Below are 22686 nucleotides of genomic sequence, written 5' to 3'. Positions count from 1 at the left end.
TTTAAAATGTCAACATATTGAATATTCACTAAAGTTTTGTAAACGTTTCTGTCACAAACACTGCGCTAGAAATGCAGTTGTGTATTGAGAATTTTCTTTTATAGAACTTTTTCTTAAAAAGAAACTTGTTAATAACCATTTAAGTATACCTCATAATTCAATCTTTTATTACCCTCTTGCAAAATGTACCTAATTATCATTTTTCCCAGAAAACATTTTACAAATCGTTTTCAAATTAACCTGTCTGGTGACGCAATAAATTTCTTAGAAAATAAATGTTGGATTCATTTGATAAAATAAAATAATAATGTGACTACGGCTATGGTGGCCAGAAGAGGGATTGATTTATCACTCTACACTCTTTCCGAATGGAGTATAGTTATATAATGGAAACGGGTATTATAAATAAAAAGTTTTAAAACTCCCCCGGTATATCAATTTTGCGGTCGGAATTTTTTGATACATTTTACAGTCCTTCAAGTAAGAATAGCTAAACTATAGCGTAACGTTCAAAATAGCAAAAATAGCAAATTTTTAGGTTAGGATCACTGAAAAAGTCCCGCAAAAGATCAATTCCAAGTCAGAAACTTAGTCCGCAAACGTCAGCTTTGTAACCTGTAAATAATTATGATGTTTCTGTTTGATGAGTGTCAAACATAAATGAACCAATGAGGACTACAGAGTTTGAATTTGTCATTAAGGCCATGGTGTAGAGTCCAATCTCTGGAATACTCAGTCTATTCGTTTAAGAGCTGCGTAATCGTCAGGGTTCAAGCTAGTGTTACAATTATCCCTACTAAACACTGCTTTTTGTCTTTCAGACAAAATCCGTTCCTAGATGTTAAGTGATTTAGTATTGATGTTTATTGCAATTGTCACTGTTAAGACATTTGTCTACATGGACTGAAGTAGAATGAATGTCCCTATTATTTTCAGAAGCTCCCGTTCAAATATTATTTAATGTTATCACTTTATTCCGGATTATAAACTATCCGAAACACTTTTTTCAATAAATATAATATTTAACCTTGTTTTTTATTATATAAATCCAACGTGGTCATACTTTACTCCATACATTTATGCGGACTACTTACTACTCCTATTCTCGCTAGCAAATTTTTCAAAAACCGATACCAATTCATGCACTTCTATTACATAACATCATTTTCTGTTCATTTGTGTATAATAATTGATCTCGTTTCCTCAAAATAATTCTTCAGAAACAATTAATATTGTTTTCGAAGCCGGAAAGCATAGAAAATGTTTTTTGATTCTTTTGAAACCATTACAAACGAACAAGAGAATATAAATCGTTAGTCCTTTCAAACGTTTGGCCATGTTCTAGGCCAAAGTAGCAGTCCATGTAACTGTATGCTCGAATAGAAGTATAAATTTTGAGAGTAAGATTAGGATGAGGGGGGCATCTAAAGACAAACCTCCTGACAACTCACCAGGGAATAAGGAGAAGATAAAAAAATTCTGAATTAGTTGATACCTGCTGATGTATAACCGCAAAATTTCATGAATATTTTGAAAAAATATGAAATTATATTGTAAAAGAAATGAGTGAAAATGAAACAGAATATATGGAATAGGAAATGAGTGGCAACCAAAGACAACATTTCGAAAAGGAAATGAAAAAATACAAAACAAAATATATTGAAAATAAAATAGGTGAAAACCAAACAAAATATATGGAATAGGAAATGAGTGGCAACCAAAGAAAACATATTGAAAAGGAAATGAGTGATAACAACACAAAATTTATTCAAAAGTAAATGAGTGAAAACCAAACAAAATGTATTGAAAAGGGAATGAGCGAAAAAAACACAAAATATATGGGATAGTAAATAAGTGACAACAAAAAAAAAATTGAAAATAAAATGGAGACTATGTATGGAGGCAGCAGACGACACATCGATATCATCGAAAAAGTTCATGAAATGCTGCTGGACGACCATTGGATTAAGGTTATAGAAATAGAAGGGGCTATCGGCATATCAAAAGAACACATTTGCCATATATTAACTGAAGACTTATGCGTGCGTAAGCTATCCGCGCGTTGGGTGCCGTGTTTACTAACTTGGAGCCACCACTACACTCCTAAAACGAAAAAACAATTAATACAGTGGATTGCAAAGAGCGAATCTGCTCTGAAAAAGACAAAGACAATTTCGTCGACTTAGAAATTGATGGCAACTATCTTAAAACAAGTACAAGATAGTATCACGCATCATTGCTTGATAAGGTAAAGGGAGTAATTGCAAAAAACGACCAGATTTGAGGCAAGAGTGAGTTCTTTTAAAACAGGAAAACGTAACTTTTAACACTTTGGTGATTTCTATGGCTAAATTTCACGAATTGAAGTGGGTGACCACCTAACGTATTCACCAGATCTGGCAGCCGACGACTTTTTCCTGTTTTCTAAACTTCACTTACGGGAGATATATTTCCATGAGAAGACGTTATCGCATACTTTGAGTTGAAAGAAAGCAATTATTATTTGGAAGGGTTCGGAAGATTAGAGCCTCCCGAACTATGTATATAAAGTTGAAAGGAGATTATCTTAAAAAATGAAAAAGTTCATATCAAAACAGTCTTCAGATTCTTTGTGAGATCAGGAACTTTTCAAAAAACCCTCATATTTTAACATGTTATGTTGATAGGAAGTATCTATCTTATTCTTTTTTTAAAAAACTCGATAAATCACTAAGCCATTCTATGACAGACCATTGTTTATGCTACGACTGATTGTGCACCATATGTGATTAGTCGTTTTTGTAGTCGTATTTCTCATTTAGAACAAATGCCTAGGGTACTAGTCATTCATTTCGTGATTCAGAAACAGCATGTAGTCCCAAAAATGTGCACCAATCTTCATGATAAGTTATAAATATTCGAAACAATTCTTTGAACAGCTATTCGAGGAAAACAAATTCAATTGGCAACTGCAGCAACATGATGAGCAAAATAAACAAAAAATAAAATTCACAATTTCTGGAAATGCTCCAAAAGATATTATTTTATCAAGTGTAACTCACTTAAAAGTATTTCACTATGATGTTTGAGGATTACGAAATGTGGTGGAGCATAGACCAGGAGCAAAAGTTCAACCAAAAGCATCAGAAATTGTAGTTGTAGCATATCATTGTGGACCAAATATTTTATCGCTTTTCAATCATTATACTCTATCGAAAAAGGCTTTAGTGTGCTTACAACATTTTAGCGAAACAAAAAAAATCGATTGTAAATCAACGACCGCGAAAATTTGAGGCTGGTACTCACCAAAATTGAACCAGACTAGATTGTTCATTGAACACACTGATTTTTCTAAATCTAATAACTACATACGTTAGTATTTTTATATAATTATCAATTAAACTTGTTGTTTACTGAATTTTATTGAGCTAACGAGAAAATTATATCAAGTTTAGTCACTAGAATTTTTAAAGTAATTTGACACTGGAAGTCCTCAGTTCATTTTGGAAAAGGATCCTACTCAACATAATTTAGTAACCATGCTTCACCATACAATAAACGGTGTTGAACAGCTAATTAGAATAAATTCTTAATCAAAACGCTTGGATTTGTATTTATCGATGTGCATTTTTCTTAAAAAAACGTATACAGAGCGTGTCATATACCCAATACCACTTTGCTTATTATAAATGCATATTATTCAATTTTTGGATTCCTCAGTTTTAGACATAAGTCTACAAATTATTTGTGATACAGAAAGCACAAGGACACAGATGGAAGTTGCTCGCTTATTTCACGAAAAAATTCCAAATTTATCGCCTATATTATCTCAATGAACAATAAGCAACATAGAAAAGCAGTTTCGTGAGCTTGGTCATGTGAGACAGATAAGAAAAATTAGCTGCCAATGCAGTAGGTGATGATACTTGAGTTTCAAGAAAACCCACATAATTCTGAACGAAAAGCATCTCCACTATTCAAAGTTGCCCACGTATCAATTTTTCCCCCATAATTGTGATCGAAAAGCAGCTCCACTATTCAAAGTTAGTCACACATCAATTTTTTCCTCATAATTATGATCGAAAAGCAGCTCCACTACTCAAAGTTAGTCACACATCAATTTTTTCCTCATAATTATGATCGAAAAGCAGCTCCACTAATCAAGGTTAATCACATACAATTTTTCGAATATAGAAGGAAAATAAAATGCATTCCTGTAAAATGGTACGAACTGAGAAGCCCTGATATTTCGATAGGAGAACGTATTTTTATTGAAAAATGATGACAATGTCATAATAATGCGATATAGAAGATGTTTCGTTTTTTAATGAGAGCACACTTACTATCAACGGTCATGTTAATCGTTAAAATTGACGCTATTGGTTTAATGAGAATCCTGAACGTGAGATAAACATACGAAATATCCTGAAAAAGTAAATGTTTGGGAAGGAATTGTTGGAAATTATATCGTAGGTCCCTTTCTCATTCATAGCAATTTAAATGGAGATAAATAATATTTAGAACTGCTCCAACCAATATTTGTCCAACTTTGAAAAAGTTATATCCTGCTCCAGCAAACCCACAAGCTCTTGTGAATATAATATGGTTTCAGTAAGACTGCACACACTGAAATAATATTTCTCCAAATCGGTGGATAGGGAGCTGCGTATCGATAATAGCCAGCACGATTTCCTGATCTGAAACTATTGTACTTCTTTTAGTGGAGATATGTCTACAAAACTAGACCCCTCAATTTAGAAAACAAAGACGAATCATGAATGCGACAACAAAATGAAGAACAAATATGGGGATTTGTGAAATCTAAAAACAGTTAATATTTCTGAAACAGTTGACACTGTACATGAATTATGTCTAGAATTTAATAATAATAGACATTGGGCTGCGTTTGAAATAATGGAATTCATATTGTCTACTGCTTGATACACTTGTCTATTTATATAATATTTTTTTTATAATTGCGCAACACGCCTTCATTTATTAACGAATTTATTTCATTTGGCTGTCCTACACCGAGTAATTTAGGTCCAAAATGCAGATTTACGATAGGATCTGTTGTGATTTATAGAAAGTTGAGCCAGGTTGAAACAGATGAAAGGTTCTGAGAACCAGACAGTGTAATTGCGAGTGATGGTGTAGTGGTAGTAAATGATGTGTTCAATATTTATGATTATAGTCAAAACCAAAGTCTAATTTTATTTGATGACAAATGGCGTTGTGTCAGTTTCCCATGGTATTTATATTTTGATAGAATCGATTTATTATAACTACTATTTACTCACAGGTGTTTTTAATAAAAAAAATGGGAATAATATGTATTATAAGTGTTTTTGCTTTTTAATGCAAACCAGGAGTGGCATGGATCAGAATGAACATTTCAACACTCCTAGCACATCTTCAGGAGTGGGTGAAAATGGGCTTCATCAAAGGTGCTCTCCGAATTATCAAGACAAAGACGGTACTTCAAATGGCGAATACTATCAGTAGGTGTCAATTTGTACGAAACCTTCAACAATACAATTCAATTACATATTTCGAAACTGGCAGATTAAATGTCAACTCAAAATGTATTTTTATTTCTAATATATGTAATCATAAACTTACTTAATAATAATCGATTATAATAGATTGAAATGCGAAAAGAATGCGTATTTGTGTTCATTCTTCGTGTCTATTTTTGGTCCTTCCGAACCTCGGACAAATTATTAATTCCATTAATTACAAATGAGCGTTGAATTATCTAAATTTTTGCTTATGAGGACTCTAATTTTTCTCGATCTCATATCCTTGAAATGTACTGAATATTTTTCTTGAATTCTGAGCTAATATGGTAATTAGGATTACAAAAAAGACAAAAGCTTAAATTTTGTGGATGTAGATTATTACATCAAAGCTCACCTCCAGAGTTGTAATTAATTCCAATATCTGTGATAGTTTCAATGAAGTCAGATCTTTACTCTTTTCCGAAACATCACTCGCGTATACTAATGGCGAGATATTCTAAAAGTAGGAGTTTCATCTTCTTCCTCACAAAATCTGTATTCTTCAGTTTCTGTTACATCCTCTCAGGTCCTTTTTGTGGTGTAGGAAACTAGTGAGGTGGTAGTGATGCAAATACTCTTTCGATCTAGCGGATACAAAATTCTGAAGGAATTGAAGTGATATTGTCTGAGAAGGCAACTGCAGAGTGGTTTTCTTCCGGTTTCCTTCATCATCCGCTATGATGCTATTTCTTATACCGGACTTGTCCAGCGTCGCATAAAAGCGTTCGTGTTTAGATTTCGCAATAAATTTTACTATTTTATTAACTGATTTTATTAATCTTTAAAAAGAAAAAGTTTTAATAAATTTATTTCTACTATCTCATTTTGTTGACACCTGAACTGTCAGTTTCATGCACGATTTATTGGTCCAAGAATGTAAGTGGAAGTTTACTATAAAATTTTTTGAAATAATCAAAAATTTCTACACAATTGATAAAAGTTCAGTATAATATAAAAAATTTATAGTTTTGTATTCAAGTTCTTTATGAAGAAATTCACTTTTAAAAGGACCAATATTCAAAAGTAACCAAACTTAATATTGAACATAGATTGTCCTAAACAGATGGCATTTACTTTTACTAGAATGGCATTTTTTTGATGCCGTTGATATTAGGCAACTACGAGATGTGACTATTGAAAAACGAGACTGACTGATCTGCTGGAAGTCTTTGTCGGTCATTTTTCACATATTCAAAGGACTCTAATTTTGTTACTAAAATTTCATCTCGGGAAACGGAAATCGTACGATCCATGATCCCATGAAAATGCGAATGGTCTAACACTGGTATGTTGAACTTTCAGCAGATCAGGTTAAAACTTTGGTTTTTGATATTAACATCTGTTTCTGACGTTGAAATCATCTAGAACGTGTTTTCTGCCACTTTGAGACCGTGTACGCGACGAACATATTGCGGCTATACCGGTTTGTTTACAGTAGACATAGGCATTACTTTCGTATCGGATAGTATCATGGTAACAGTTATCGATTGCTGGTGTTTGGCAAAAAATGGTTCTCCCTCTTATTCGATAAATAATAGCTATACCTCATATTAGTCTTTTTGTTTTTTTTTAAATTATTCGTTGCAAAACGTAATATTTATTTGCGTATTTACCGATACAATAAAAAGTACTAATTTAAATTTAAAAATAGGATGAAAGAAGTTTTTAGATTTTATCTTCTGAGAAAAGTTCACAAAATATAAATACGAGGGTCATTCTGTAAATTTTGAGATACCACGAAACTAGAGGAATTAGAGTTGACATGATGTTCTTCGCGTTAAAAAAATGGATAATTGTTACCAGACACGCTTAACGATTTCCAAAAAGCAGAGTGGGAAACGTTAGAAATTTTAAATAATGGTAGCCATCTTATTTTTCCTAAAATAATAACAAGCGATGACACATATACGAGTGTTATCCATAAAATAATGTTCCCAAGAAGCTTCGCACGCTAGGAACGCTGTTAGGTGGGATTTGGCGGGGCTAGCATGTAGCTTGGCTCCCTCTCCCCCGTATTCCCGCACAGGCGAGCTATCTACAACATTCATTCTTGTCTTGGTTACCGTGAAAGAGGCAGTTTCCATTTGATTCTCACGCTCTGTGTGATGTGCACCTCTTACAAAAATGCATTGATTTGGCAACGGTGCCAAAAAATATAGAGAAGTCTAAGCTTTCCAAAAACGTATTATGCAATACTAATGATCATGCTTTTCATTGTTAAAAAATTCTTTGGGAACCTTATTCTATGGACAAGCCTTGTATATCAATTTATGCCCTATGTGCATTCACCAGCAATGGCGAAAAAGAAAAGGTATCTAGGAAGTAATATACGCAGCTTTCTTTCATAATATATGATTATTGGAAGCAATATATATTATTGAAATTTACACAAGTAAATTGGAAGTAAGTTCCGTGAAAATTTTCTCAATACTGAATATTTAATTTCGTTTAGAGAGTCATCTAAAAAAATTGTAGTATTTTCTATACTATATCGGGACTAGTAGTCAATTCAATCAATGCTATGATCACTAATGTTTCAAATTTCTGCCAAAAACTTCAAAACTTACCATCTTAATCACTCTAATCTAATTTCATCATCTCAAACGAGAACTCAGAAACCGCCCTTAAAGGTTTCCGAATTTTTGCGGATGTTTGTTGGAAAATTTTATTCCATTTTATCAAGAGAAAACTAGAGCGAAAAAGTACGTGCAATATGCTAATCTCTTTTGAGGGGAGGTTATATGTAATATTTATCAGATGAAAACTGCAAATGTTGCAGATACCGCGGGCGATGCCTCTTTAAACTGTTCAATTTCACAGGCGCGGGTGATACCATCGCGTCGTCGTCTGCCACCTACTCAAGTATAAAACTACATCTTAAAACAATTTCAAACCTGAACTGAAGTATAACGACGGCCAAATGTGAAGATCTTTGATTCATTAAATTCGAAGATGTTTTTGAGACCCTTCCACCCCATCTAACGTGATTTTTGCAGTGTGCGTTATCGTGATTTAGAAACACGCCCCTTCGATAAATTAGTGCAATTTAGTTATCGCTATAACCTTTCCAATTCTGCATCATACATTTCAGTTGCATTGGTTTGGTTGGTTGTTAAAAATACATAATGGAGAATTTCCGTAGAACGCCACCAGGAACACATCACTTGTTTTGCATGCTAGTCTGGCTTTGGCGTGGGTTACGACTCCCATCAAATCAACAAAAGTACCTATTTTTCATTACCGGTAGAATTTGTTCTACGACGACAATTTGTTTTGACGATAGAGGAGCGAACTGGAGATTGTGATTCTTTGAATGCGGTTGTTTTGGTTTAATTCAAGTAAAACCCAAGTGACCACAATTGATTGCATATTATATTTTGCGAATAGTTTAAAGATGTCGCAAGCTATTGTTGCGTTATTAGGGGCTTTCTAACTAATTTAAACACTAAAAAACGACGTATATTATTTCTAGGCCTTTGATAATTATTATACTAAAATTCCAAAATAATGGATATAACAAAGTTAAATAATAGATTAATGATTTTATGGGACAGTCTGTTTCAATCGATTTCATTTTATTTATATTACGATTGTAGAATCGCATTTCGCAGCACTCTGGTTTGCGCCAGCCTTATTTCCCGGTTGAGTGTGATATGTACTTTTTTGTTGTTTTGGTTCTCAACAAATATATATATATATATATATATATATATATATATATATATATATATTGAAAAAATTTTAGCCTACTATAGAACCAAACAAAATTTCAATGTCAAAATATTTTATTACTCAACATATCCTCCTCTTTATTGGATACAAGTCTCATCCATAGTAACAATTCGGTTAGAAGTCTACATCGTGTTCAAATCGAGCACAGATCGAACGCGATGCTTCTACCCTTACACGCTTTACATTCAAACATTTGGGGATCCATTTTTGCAGCAATTTTTCTCATGTCCAAATTTGCCGTGAACTATATGATGAACGCGTTCGTATGAAATATTCAGTGCTTCAGATCAGATTCGTTTTAGCCCAATTCGACGGTCTGATAAAATCATGTCATGAACTACATCGATATTTTCGGGGACTGACACAGAAACTGGCCTCCCGATCGGTCATCTTCAATAGAAAATTTACCTCTTTTGAAGCTTGCAGTCCAATTTTTCACGGTCGCATTCGAACGACATTGATCACCAAGGGTATTAAGCATATATTCGTAAATCTGCTTACGTCTTAACCCTTTTAAATACAGATACTTGATGATGGCTCGATACTACAATTTTTCGGTTTTCATAATTCCGGTGGATCTTTTTTCTTTTAAACTTTACACTGACAGTTCTAATAATTTATTGTTTGTTGCTATGGTAACACAATATTTTGTTTATTCATGGAACTGGTCTAGGCTAACTAGATATCAACACATCCTCGTAAGTGCTTGACCCAGGTCTTTTAAACCCATAGCATGGAAATGATTCCCTTCCACTATTTCCTATTTTTTGCTTTCGTTTTCCAGTACTGAATTTCTCTCTCTCTTAGGTCTTCCTTTACCTCTGCGTACCATTTTCTCCTTATGTTTTCCGTTTTTTTTCTTGTTCCTCCTTGTTCTATGAACATAATTTTTTTGTTGCTCCAAAAACCAAAAATCTGGCATTATCTGTGTATGACCCAGCCCCTTTATTCTTTTGGATTTTATTATATTACTTAGTTCTGCTTCTCCAAATAGATTTCTTATTTCATTTCAGCCATAAATCTCCCTCCTTTTTACCGCCTAGTATCCTTATAAGTATTTTCCTTTTCAATATATCTTGCTTCTTTTTCTCTGCTTTGTTAAGAATCCACGTTTCGCCTCCGTAGCTCACTTTTGGTGTTATTATTGTTTTGTATAGATGTAGCTTTGCCTTTCTGGACATTTTTTGGGATCTTATTATCGCGTTCAGTGCTCCCAACTGTTTACTTCCCCTCGTCATCCAGATTTTCTCTCTCGTCACCGTTGTTGTTGATAACCACCCCAAGATATACATAACTTTGAACTTGTTCTAAACTCATTGCTTTTTCTTCGTTCAGTTGTATTGACAAACTTCTCAACAATAACAGCAGATATTTTAAAGCTGATTTGTACTTCTAAGACTGGTTAGTGGTAGAACTCGTGAAAAATCTCTGTGTACCACTGGAACCAATTCAAAAAGTAAATGTTACTTATGTAGAGCGCCATCTGAAGATTTCAACATGTTGGATTTGAAAAAAAATAATTCTGGTGCTATGGAGTTTTCGTATTTTCAAGAAAATTTTTCACCTAGTTCACATATTGCCGGTGAAGAAGTATGGAGAGAGGAAAACAGAAGCAAAAAAATTTTGACAAACAACGGAGACTGGAAATCTAGACCAGGTTTCGGCCAAAGGGTGGATTATTGGTAGAAGTACCAGTCAAATTTTAGCAACACCAATGATGGAACACGAGCAATAGATTTTTGGAGATCAAAAGCTAGCCGCAGAAACAACAGGCGTCAGTTATTACCTAATATACATTCTGAAGATAATTTTAGAGACTATTTCAAGTTAACACATAACTGATCCTGAAAATATGACCAATATGCATTGGATACTGTTCGCATATATATTAGCTAATAACCATGGCTTCCAATGAACCAAACAATGCACAAAATACTTGTTCATGGGGCAGCTATAATAAAACATGCGTTGTTACATATTGGGCAGCTTTCCGAAGAGGCCGCGTAAGCTCGAAATAAACATTTAGGAGCATACCGTCAAATATATGATCGAAAAATCTCCAGAGAAAACTACAACAATCGTTTACTCTTCGTCATTGCACTTATTATTAAATAAATTAAGACTGTATTTTGTGTGTATTTTTCTTGATCAGAATATAATTTAATTAATTACGTAGATTTTTTTATCAAACATAATTATGTTATATTTTTGTTTTTTCCGATGAAAAGTTTTTCTTCATTAAGTGATATCACTCAAAGTACATAAGAACTAACAAATATTTTTGGCTGTCTAGATCGATCAAATACTCGTATGTGTGGCGACCCATTATTTCATGGGATTCGAATCGCCCTCGGTTACCAAAGAATCGCACATTTGAGAAGCTTCTATGTAAAATGGTCAAATAATTGCATTCCGCATTGCGATTTTAAAATCTTAATAAGAACCCTTATTCTTTAAAAACAATATATTCATCTTTTTTTTATTATGGTCAACTAGTTTTGTATGATGAAATTCTCATTTTCTTGAATCCAAATTGATTATTGTATATTGTATGAAAATGTAAATTTATTCCAGATATCTGTAAACGTGGACTTATATTCTTGGACATATATTATTGGAATACACTATAAAAATAAGCTTTTGATACGGATTTACGTTCTGTAATTTAAATTTACAGTCTTTGACTTACCGAAAGCTGCGAAATAATATTGAAATAATGTAGAAAATCACAAAAAAGGCGACACAACATTCCTTTGCGTACTTCATAATTGCCAATCGTTGACAGCATGCCGCGAATAGCTGTTGAATCGAATTGTGTCATCACTAGAAATTTTTAGGTCACCTCAATCTCCGTCGAGTAATTTCAACAGTTGTTCAAGAATATGTTATCAATAGTGGATTGTATTTAGCAGAAGATAATAAGAGTTTATTACATTACTATTATATGTGTATATTCACTAATAGTTTAAGAGCTAGAGACGTTTTGGAGAGAGAATTTCAGGTAGGCCATTTTTTAGATACACTATCTATCTCCCTCACTCTCCCGGACGTCATACGAGCTATCGTTTTCAGCTCTATTTTCAAAATGATTCAAAGATTTGATGGAATTTATAAGAACATTGGCATTGCATAATGCATTTTTGTTCATAAATAATTATTATATTATAGTCAATACATCGAATTAGATTATGGTACGAGAGCTAAAAACGTCAGGAAAACAAGAATTTCGGTTTTGTGATATGCTATCTCTCTCACTCTTCTGGACGTCATACTAGCTATCTGGATGGCGGTAGTGGTTGCGTTTATCCATTGTTACATATTGATGCAGAAACTTGAGTTTTCTACGATTGAACAAATTCATCAATTCGTTGTTGTTTTTGGTCTATTGTGAGCTCGAGCAACACCCACTTTGAACAAAGATTACGCATACCTAAATATTTATTCACGGAATGTTCAACACATTCCTTTGATATCTTCAGAGTCTCAGCTATCTCAATCAGCTACTCTTTACGGGTTTTCGAAATTATTTTGTAGACCTTTTCGATGTTTTCGTCGGCCGTCCACTGCGTGCATCGTCTTCGATGGTCATCTCGCCTCGTTTAAACTTCCACTTCTCAACGCAAAATCCGAATAATGTTTCTTTTTATTAATTTTTCCAAACTAACAAAAGTTGTTTCACTGGAAATGCTATAATCCACAAAGTAATAATACGGCAGCTGTCAAATTTATTCACATGTCCTCTGAAGGTTGACATTGTGTTAGCCTACAAACTTTTCAGTTTACCTAATAGACCTCTAAATCTAGATTACATATTCTGTCTTTATTCGTATGAAATCTTGAATTCAGATATGGAATCCTCCATTTAGTTACTACGGAAAACTGTATGCTTGTTAATTTTCTAATCTACTTAATGAATCCACCGTCAAGCCTAATAATTGAGACTGTTAACAGATACACCATAGTCATAGTTTTGACTTTCCCTATCCTATCAGATTTATTTCGCTGGTATCTGACCTGGTGAGTTCCTCCACCTTAGTCTCAAGTTGTACCACACTCATGTTTTACTGACCGGTTCAATTTTAATTTTGCAAGTCCACGGCAGGGTTTCAGTTCAATAATTTATTCATTTCACTCTAATCACAATACTTGTCATTAGTTCAACGAATGGCATTTACGCAGTTTGTTCAGCAATTTCTTTTCTTTTATGATGCTACTACCCAGGTTTCATATTAGTTTGGAATTAACCTCTACAGTATCGATGGCTGTCCCTGAATACAGCGATTGATTAATTTGTTGACTTCATTTCCTTCTTATATCCTAACCTAACCTAACCTAACCACTACGCCTTCCAATAATTTTTAGCTGACCGTGTATCGAGTTGTTTCTGTCTTGCATTTTCCCTATTTGGTGTGATGAGTTGTACTTTAGCCTTTGTCTGTTACTTAACAGTTTTATTCTGCCATTTGTTTCTTTGCTCACCACGCCACCATAGAGTCATTTTAGAATCGAGTCTCTCGTCTTCTTCATCTACCCATCAACATCTTTTTGTATGGTTTTCAATATGTGAGTGTTCCAAAAGCAAGTCACAAAAGCATTAAAGAAAACTTAATAGCTGTACCGGGTGTCCCAATAGGAATGGCTGTCGGCCATATCTCGGGAACCGTTTATAGTACAGCTTCGGGAAAAAAAATTTATAACAAAAGTGACCTCGAGAAAAACAATAACGCAGTTTCCCGGTGACAGCATAAGTAATATTGACATAATAATTGGAACTATTATTAAAATAGAACAAGGAAAGACAATTTTGAGGAATCAAAAAATGTTAAAATACGTTCAGTCAACCCGAAGTAATTTATGTTTAAAGGAAAATGCTTACAATTTACACATTTCTTAGGATACCTCGTAATATGAAAAAGATATCGACATGCCGTTTTCGCTATTCTGTTACTTATTTAGTCTATTTTTATATTCCTCAATTATAACTGCATGTTTCCATTCAACATTTTTCAAGGATAGCTAGATTTAAAAAAATAAATGAATAGCGCCCTCTAGCGTATGCGTTACTCATTAGGTTGTTTCGAAATTATTTACATTGGTAGAAAGACTAAGTTTGCATAGATAGATTAAGTAGAACTGGACTTAGAGGCGTTTTTTTCATGATAAAGTTCCCGCTTCCCCCCACCTCTTATTTGAAGAGATAGACTAAAATTTGCAAAATCAAATATACGCTGAATTTCTTGAAGAATACGATAACCATAGTTCAAATGCATCTTGATTAGGCAAAATTTGTAAATTATTCATTTGATAATTTTTGGTATTAAATTACGCCCTCTGGCGGTGGACCTACAACAAATAATTTCCAGGTTTTTCTCGGGGTCAATTTTGTTATAAATTTTTTTCCCCGAAGCTGTACTATAAACGGTTCCCGAGATATGGCCGAGAGCCATTCTTATTGGGACACCCCATACAATATCATCAATACTAGAAGAAAGACCTACACTTCAGTAATATCGACTTCAGCAACCAAATAAAATTTAAGAAATGTAGTTATTAAGCTCTCACTATTTACAAACAAATCTGCCAAAATTCCGGTTTGAGGTTTTGGCTGATACAGGGTGCTTATTACTTGAAATCTATTTATCTTCGAAAACTGATCATGAAAATTATCAAGTTTGAATTATCATGTGAAGCAGTTGTCTAGGTGAAACCTAAGGGGTCTATGTAAATTTCCTTCGGTAGAGCTGATTTTCATAATTTTTGACTATATATCAGCAGGGGTTCTACTGAAACCAGTAATATTTTATAGGTGGTCTACAAGGAGAAATATTTAGGAACTTCCGATGTGGAGGAACTATCATCTAGGAATAGATGATAATATTCAAAAGGTTACTAGGTATCTATGACAAGTGATAACGGAACCATTTTGTTGAAATTTCATTCTAAACAATGTTTAATTTAGAAATTGTAAACGGTTTTGATGTTACTGTCTCAACTAATTAACTTTCATTTTTATTTAATTATTAACATGTTTAAAGTGAAAAAGTACTACTTTAAAATATTTCCTTCTTTCAATAAATAGAATTCTTTCTATTCAATCGAATTGGTGATTATACACAAAGTGTGAAAATAAACTCTAGAAATTATTGAATTTTTGTAATTCGAGCTTTTGGATAAGTCTTGTTTTCACAGTTTTCTTCCAGCTAGAATTAATATTATTCACTTGATCTATCAGTATATGAGATATATGAGAATTATTTTGAAATTGATGGAAAACAGAACGTACATTTTCCATTTTCGTTTCAAGTAGTTTAGTATGAAAAGGGGGTTGTTTTTGTTCTTTTTTATATTAGAATATTGTTGCATGTTATCTTTTGATAGTTAGTTAGTTAGTTAGCTTTATTACTGAAATTCTTCTCATTCAAATCTTCTATCAATTTTTGTGCAAGTTAATTTTCTGTTCTTCTATTTGTATAGTTTATTTTCAAGAAAAATTTAAGCTTTTACTTCGTTTTTTAGTTTGAATTCTTTAAACTTGATAAAGAAAAGTTCAAATGAGTGTGTCGTATTTACACAACAAATTAAAATGAAGTCGTTGCTACCTTTAACCAACTCTTGTATATGATTTTCAGTCTCGACCCCTTTATACACCTTCTTAGTCTCTACCAATGGTGAGTTGGCAAAAAACTTAATATATCTGTATGAGTTTGATGTAACTTTCCATTATTTTTATTTTCGTTTATTTTGCATTTCTTTAAATTTGAACCTGAAAATGCAATATTCAGATATTAACCTAATTTTTAACCCTTTCTGCCCCAGCTAACATTTTTATTTGAAGTGAATAATTCCAGCGATTTTAAGTTCCGACGTGGGACGTATGTTTTCATACTTTATTTTATATCAATGAACGTACGCTGTACGTCTTAATAATGAATCTACATTGAAAGCTGTAATAACTTATTCAAAACGAAATGATATTTTATTAAAATTCATTCTACGTAATTTATTTTACATAAAATTTAAACAAAATGATTATAACGGTTGAAGCAGTTTGGCATACACAATGCAAGTATTGTAGGGCTCAAATTACAAAAGTATCTAGTATCGCGTCTAATGTTATTTGACGAACACATAATAGTCCAAGATCCCACCGCTTGATCTTGCAGGTATCTGTTTTTTTTTTGATGAAATTAATTTTAAAGGAATCTTGATGTTGTATGGAATGGATTAAGGATAGGTTTCCTTGTAAAAATTAGCGGCAATTACATGTAATTAATTTTAATGTCATTAATATACTAATATGACTTGCTATATGTTTTTAAGTCAATCTTGAAAGAAAATGATGTCACAATTAGGGTTGCCAGGTGAAAACAGGTATATTATTGTTAATTAACTACATTCGCCGGTTTATTTAACAAATTTTCATGCAAAATTGAAATTTTAATATACATTGAACATGCAAATCCATGGTTGCCAGTTGCACAATGGCCGCAAACAGGGGTTGCCATGATTTTTGTGAACGACTCTCGATCCAAGTAAGTGGAAGTGCAAGAGAGAAGATGCACGCATTGTTACGTGCTGTTAACAATAGTATAAAGTTGTGAAAATTAATTTTTATTATTTTTTCACTTATTATTTATTAAACATAAATTTTTGGGCATAATGAAATGAAACTACGAAATGCCTAAACTGCACATAAACTGTATAAGTGTCGCAGCTTCCATGCTTTGTCCTTATTCATCGCACGTAACAATGCGTGTATATTCTCTCTTGCGCTTCCATTTACTTGGAGCGAGAGTCGTTCACAAAAATCATGGCAACCCCTGTTTGCGGCCATTGTACAACTGGCAACCATGGATTTTCATGTTCAATGTATATAAAACTTCAATTTTGCATGAAAATTTCATAAAAAACGGTAAATACAGTTAATTAACAATAACTTACCTGCTTACACCTGGCAACCATTTTGATTTGTGACATCATTTTCTTTCAAATGCTATAAGATCGACTGAAAAAACATATAGCTGCAAGTCGTATTAATATTTTAATGACATTAAAATTAATTACAGGTAATTGCCGCTAATTTTTACAAGGCAACCTATTAATCCATTCCATACAACCTCAAGATTCCTTTAAAATTAATTTCATCAAAAAAAAAACAGATACCTGCAAGATCAAGCGGTGGGATCTTGGACTATAACACATCCTAGTTGTGGACGCTGACGACAACGAGTAGGTGGAAATGTTGAAATAGTATGATTCATCAACAACAACATTCTTCTTTGGTTGATAGTTATGCTTCTAAGCGTTCTAAAAATGGTCTAATACGGCATAATCTATCATTTGCTTGTAGAGCATTTGGGTCAGGAAATCTTAAAACCAAGGAGTATTTAGATTACAGCGCGTACTCCAATACATTGAAATTTGTGGTTTTTTATTGAGGCATATATTTAGTAGATATCCAAAGAATATTTTAATTTCTTTTGTGCTAACATCGCGCCATTGTAGACTATGAATTTTGAAATCTAGATGTGAATGATTTTTTCATTCTTTTTTCTTTAACGTAAGCAAAATGCTTGTGTTTCCTCATATCCTCTGTCGTTTAATTATTAGAGAGATTGTCGCTCCATCTCTTGCGTGGTCTTCCAACGCTTCGGCGCCCTAAGAGCGACTTGTCTCTAGTTATATTGACCATTCTGTCGTCGTTCATTCGATCTATGTTTTCGTTCCACTCTCACTCTTTTTTCCCAATATCCATTCGCTTACGTTGTCAATCTTACATGTTCTTTTAATGTCCTCGCTTCTCTCAATGTCGAAAAGTGTTTTTTCAGCGATCCTGCGCACTATTTTCATTCCGGTGGTTTCTAATATTCGATGTGTCTGGTCTGGTTTCCGCTGTGTATGTTAATATAGGCCTGATGACAGCCTTGTAGATTCGGGATTTAGTCTTGATTCCGATATAGTTGTTTCGGTAGATTGTATCGTTCAGGTAAGTTGAGGTTCGTGCTGCTTTTGCCACTTGGTATCTTACCTCCGCTTCGATATCACCGTATCCTGATATTTTTATGCCTAGATATTTAAATTTCATCTCTTTTTGTATAATTTCATCATCTATAACCAGTTTGCATCTGATATGTGTTTTTGAGGTGATTATGCATTTCGTTTTTGCTGCAGATATCTTCATTTTTAAACTTTTTGCCGTTGTGTTGAATTTGAAAAGTAATCTCTGTAGGTCATCTTCGTTTTCTGCAAACAGAACAGCTTCATCGGCATAGCATAGGATCTTGACGTCTTTGTTCCTCATTTTATACCCTTTCAGATTACGAGTGTTTTTTATTACTTCGTCCATAACGATGTTAAATTGCTCACAGGAGTTTCTTCGGTAGTTATACCATTGATTTTGGCCTGTATTTTGTTTGTCTGGTAAATGTTTTCGATGGTTTTCCTGATGTTATATGCCTGTTGTACCACGTCCTCGAGTTGTATTCCAGGTCTATAAAATACATGAACGTCAGTTTGACAAATATCGTATCTGTATCTGCCATTCATCCGGAATTTTTTGATGTAATAAGATTTTGCGAGTTGCAGCTGTTAACTGCTGTTTCAGGCTTCTCTCGCCGTCCGTTTTTGGTACAGTTCTTTTATATTAATATCCCAAAGTGATTCAACATTTAGTTTTTGGGTTTGTGATCCTGGTTCTATTTTTTCCTTATTTTTCACTTTTGTCTCAATCTCAATTTTTCCTAGTAGTAATATGTGATCATTGCCACATCAACCGAGCTTAGGGTTCATATATCTTGTATTTGTGTCGGGTGTACCAACCTGTTAGTTACGATGTAGTCAATTGTCGATTGTTGTCTGGTATTTCTGAACTGATCAAAGGTGTTTCTTAATTCATTGAGTAAGCAAACATTTATCATAAGCTGTCCATTATCATTACCTCTACTATTATTCAACTTACCTGACGAACAAGTACCCTTGCGTAGCGTGAATGTTTCATTTATTGATTTGGTCTTACTAACTTTAATCCTCCATTTTTATAGCCACTCCTGTAGTTGGTCAAGATGAGCCTGGGCATGTTTTGCTGCTGTTTGTGGTTCTTGATCATTAGAGATGATGACTGTGTCGTCAGCAAAAGTTCCTATTGTATACTGTGTCTCTGGTATATCTGATGTATACAGTTTATAAAGTAGCGGGCCTAGTACGCTACCCTGCGGCACCCCTGCTGCTATAGTATAATTTTCGGACTTTTCTTCATTAACTTCTGTTTAAAAGGTTCTGTTGGTTAAGTAAGATTTCAGAGACTGTCTGATATCAAGGAAAACAGCAAAGCAGTATTCTTTTTTTCTCAGGGCTTTATTTATTTTCTCGGTGGACTTGTTGCACTGTCGAATGTTTTTGTCGGAATTCAAATTGATGGCAGGGGATCCAATCCTGTCTTCAGTTATTCTATGTAGGAATAATTTTTCAAGGAGTTAGGACATTTTAGGTAGAAGGCTTATTGGACGGTAAGATGACACACGTTGGTTGGGTCTTTGCCTGGTTTACCAATTAATATTTGTGCAACTACATATGATTTTGGCTAGTATCCGAATCTCATAATTGCATTGTGAATGTATGTTAGCATGACTACCCATTTTTGTGGCAATTATTTCAGCATTTCATCGGTTATTAGGTCGGAGACCGGTGCTTTTTTCGGTTTTAGTAATTTTATTTCATTGTGAACTTCTTTTGGAGTCAATGCTTTTATGGGGTGTCTTGTGTTTATTGCAATTGCTAAGTTTTGTTCTACTTCCTGGTCTGTTTCGTAACTTAATGGCTGTAGTGAGATGATTTGCAAATAAATCTACTTTTTCTTTGTCGTTTCTAGTCTACTGTTCGTGTTCGTTTAATTGTACAGATGGGGCTGTTATCTTGGACTTTTTTAAATTTTTTAAGGGCTTCCAAATGGAATTATCTGTTCTGGTTTTAGATACGTATTCCTCAAATTGTGCATCCCTTGTTTCTTTATGATCAAGTCGATTGAAGTTGCTTTTGTCTGCAGGAATGTGGCTCCTTTGCTATCTTGCTCGAGCCTGTCTCGTTTCTGCTATTAGTCTCTTTATTTCGAGTGCGACATCTTTGTTTCCTTTTTTATGTTTCGTGTTTGGTGTAGCGGTTTTGGCAACTAGCTGAAGTTGTGAGTTAAATAATAATGTTGCTTTTTCGATATCTCCTGGTTCCTTAAGCCTTATCTTAAAATCTACCGTTTCAAGATGATATTTAATGAACTCGCCGACATTATCAACATTGTCGATGCTCTATGAAGAGCATAGGTTATTCGTCTCACAATTTAAAACTGTTATGACAGAAGCATATCACAAATATAGTTTAGATTGGCATTTACTAATATGTTGTTTACCAAGAAAATTTTATCTAGCATATATTTGACTCACCTGTAGCAACCACTTCAAATCTGTCACTATCAAAAGATTTTTCGAAACCAATACATGAGACCTCAATGACCTTTATGATTTTTTATGTAAAAGCACAATTATATTCGAGTAGCTCGAGTGATGCCTGCAATATGGAGATGCTGTTGGATATAGATTTTGCACTTCTGTAAGTTGTAGTGTTCGGGAAAGGTGTGTCGTAGTAGCTGATTCCGCTGGATGACATTTCTCCAAAAGCCACACAAGCTAATAGATATTCCATGTACTGTTGCAGGTGGAATTATGAAGGACATTTCGGTAAAACAGAGTCAGGTACGCCACTTTTCTCTTATGCTCTAAGTTGTCCAAGTTTTGGTCAACTCTGGATCACCTATAAGTCGAATTGCTCTTTTCTGTATTGAGTCGAGCATCCGAACTACAGATCTGAGAGAAATACTCCAAGGATGGACGAATCTGGGCTGTATAGAGGATTAGAAGCTTTTGTGGGGTATACAGCATTTGGTCTTGAAGAGGACTTCAAGTTTTTGTGAATTTGCCTTGGCTATTTTGGCTACAAAATTATGTGAGGGCATGATGTTACAAAACACCGGAAAATTTGCAATGATGGTGATGTCTAGACTGAACCAAATTCCATGCTGCTGCCCGGGTCTTGGGTGTTAGTTTATCACCAAAAATCGATAGAAATTCACTCAATATTACTCAATTTTTATAGAATGAAGAACGATTTCATCACCTTTTTGATAATTTTTACTTAATCCCTTCAAAACAGTGTCAAAATGCGTTGTTCGCAATATAGGCAGGGAAAAAAATAAAGAATTACATTCCTATAACAATTTTCATTCAATTTATCGCCTTCGAGAATTATTGAAAATTCTTCATATACAAGGTAGTTCGAATATAAACCGGAATTTTGCTATAAAAATTTTATTATGTGTTTGGTGTTTGTCAGTTAGGTCTACAGAGATTATTGTTGTAAATCGATCCATAATTTGACTGCCCTGTGCAGTTAACAAAATATATTTTCAATTGAATATTTTTTAGTAATGCTACAAGTTTTTGAACCGTTACGTTACTTTTGAACAAACTGTAGAAGTTTACAAAAAACCGTAATTATCTGATGATAATTGTGACAGACAATGTTTTTTGGAACAATTGTAGTGAAAAGAAGTTCAGAGCTACTTCTTATGTTATCTCGTATTGAGGACGCTTTGAACACTTACTTTCTTTATGATTATTGTGAATTATTTTTCAACGTTAATGCTTATATAGTATTTTTGTAAAATAAGAAAATTTTTCAGAATATCTCGTTCAACCCTTGTATCTATTCGAAAAACCTCAGATATTCTAAAAAAACCGTTCATAACCCTATAATTTGACAGTTTATTCATCTCAAAGAAAATACTCCATTGCCTTTTTTTGTATAATTGAAACTAACTTCAGTTTACAATATTTGTGTCTCGATGTCTAGACTTTTTTTTGTAAAATTATTCACTAAAAACTGTTTGTTAAATAGGCAACTACCATTTCTTATTCTTCACTAGTTTTCCAATTTTTTTTAAACGTGACTTGCAAGTGTGGTTGGTTAGTTTTGAATATGTTGTTTCTACAATGTAGTTTTGCCTAGTTGAAGTATTTCGTTTGGTTACTATAAAAAAATTCTTTATGGATGTTCGCGGTCGAGCAAAAAGTACGTGGTAGAAAACCGGTTTCTTAGAGACTATCATGTTTCCTGTTCAAACTGTACTTTCAAAAAATATACAAAGGCCGGTATTTCATGCCAAAGCAGTTACGATATTTTTATACAGGGCGCTCACCATACGACTTGAAGATAAACAACGATCCTTCAGGAATTAGGCATGGTGACATAGATTTGGTTTACATTTACATTTCTAATTTGAATACAGATATAAACTAGCCAAAATGAAACTACCATATTAAACTGTATGTTATATCCTAATAGACAATTACAGTATAATATCAACAGG

The 22686-nt window shown here is 33.6% G+C and overlaps 1 protein-coding gene across 3 annotated transcripts in view; it reads left to right on the top strand.

Moving 5' to 3' along the window:
• LOC130891955 (uncharacterized) overlaps positions 1 to 22686 on the top strand; it is an 86990-nt gene that overhangs the window by 42428 nt on the left and 21876 nt on the right. The window contains exon 3 of one of the 3 annotated variants that reach the window (XM_057797120.1): positions 5349 to 5480. The exons of the other annotated variants lie outside the window; for them this stretch is intronic. Coding sequence (XP_057653103.1) covers positions 5349 to 5480 — 132 coding nt within the window. The remainder of the gene's footprint in view (positions 1 to 5348; positions 5481 to 22686) is intronic. 3 annotated transcript variants of the gene reach the window in all.

Source organism: Diorhabda carinulata, chromosome 1, assembly GCF_026250575.1.
Source record: "Diorhabda carinulata isolate Delta chromosome 1, icDioCari1.1, whole genome shotgun sequence".
Taxonomy (NCBI): domain Eukaryota; kingdom Metazoa; phylum Arthropoda; class Insecta; order Coleoptera; family Chrysomelidae; genus Diorhabda; species Diorhabda carinulata.
Note: the sequence above shows the minus strand (reverse complement) of the source record. Positions and strands in the feature narration are given on the sequence as shown.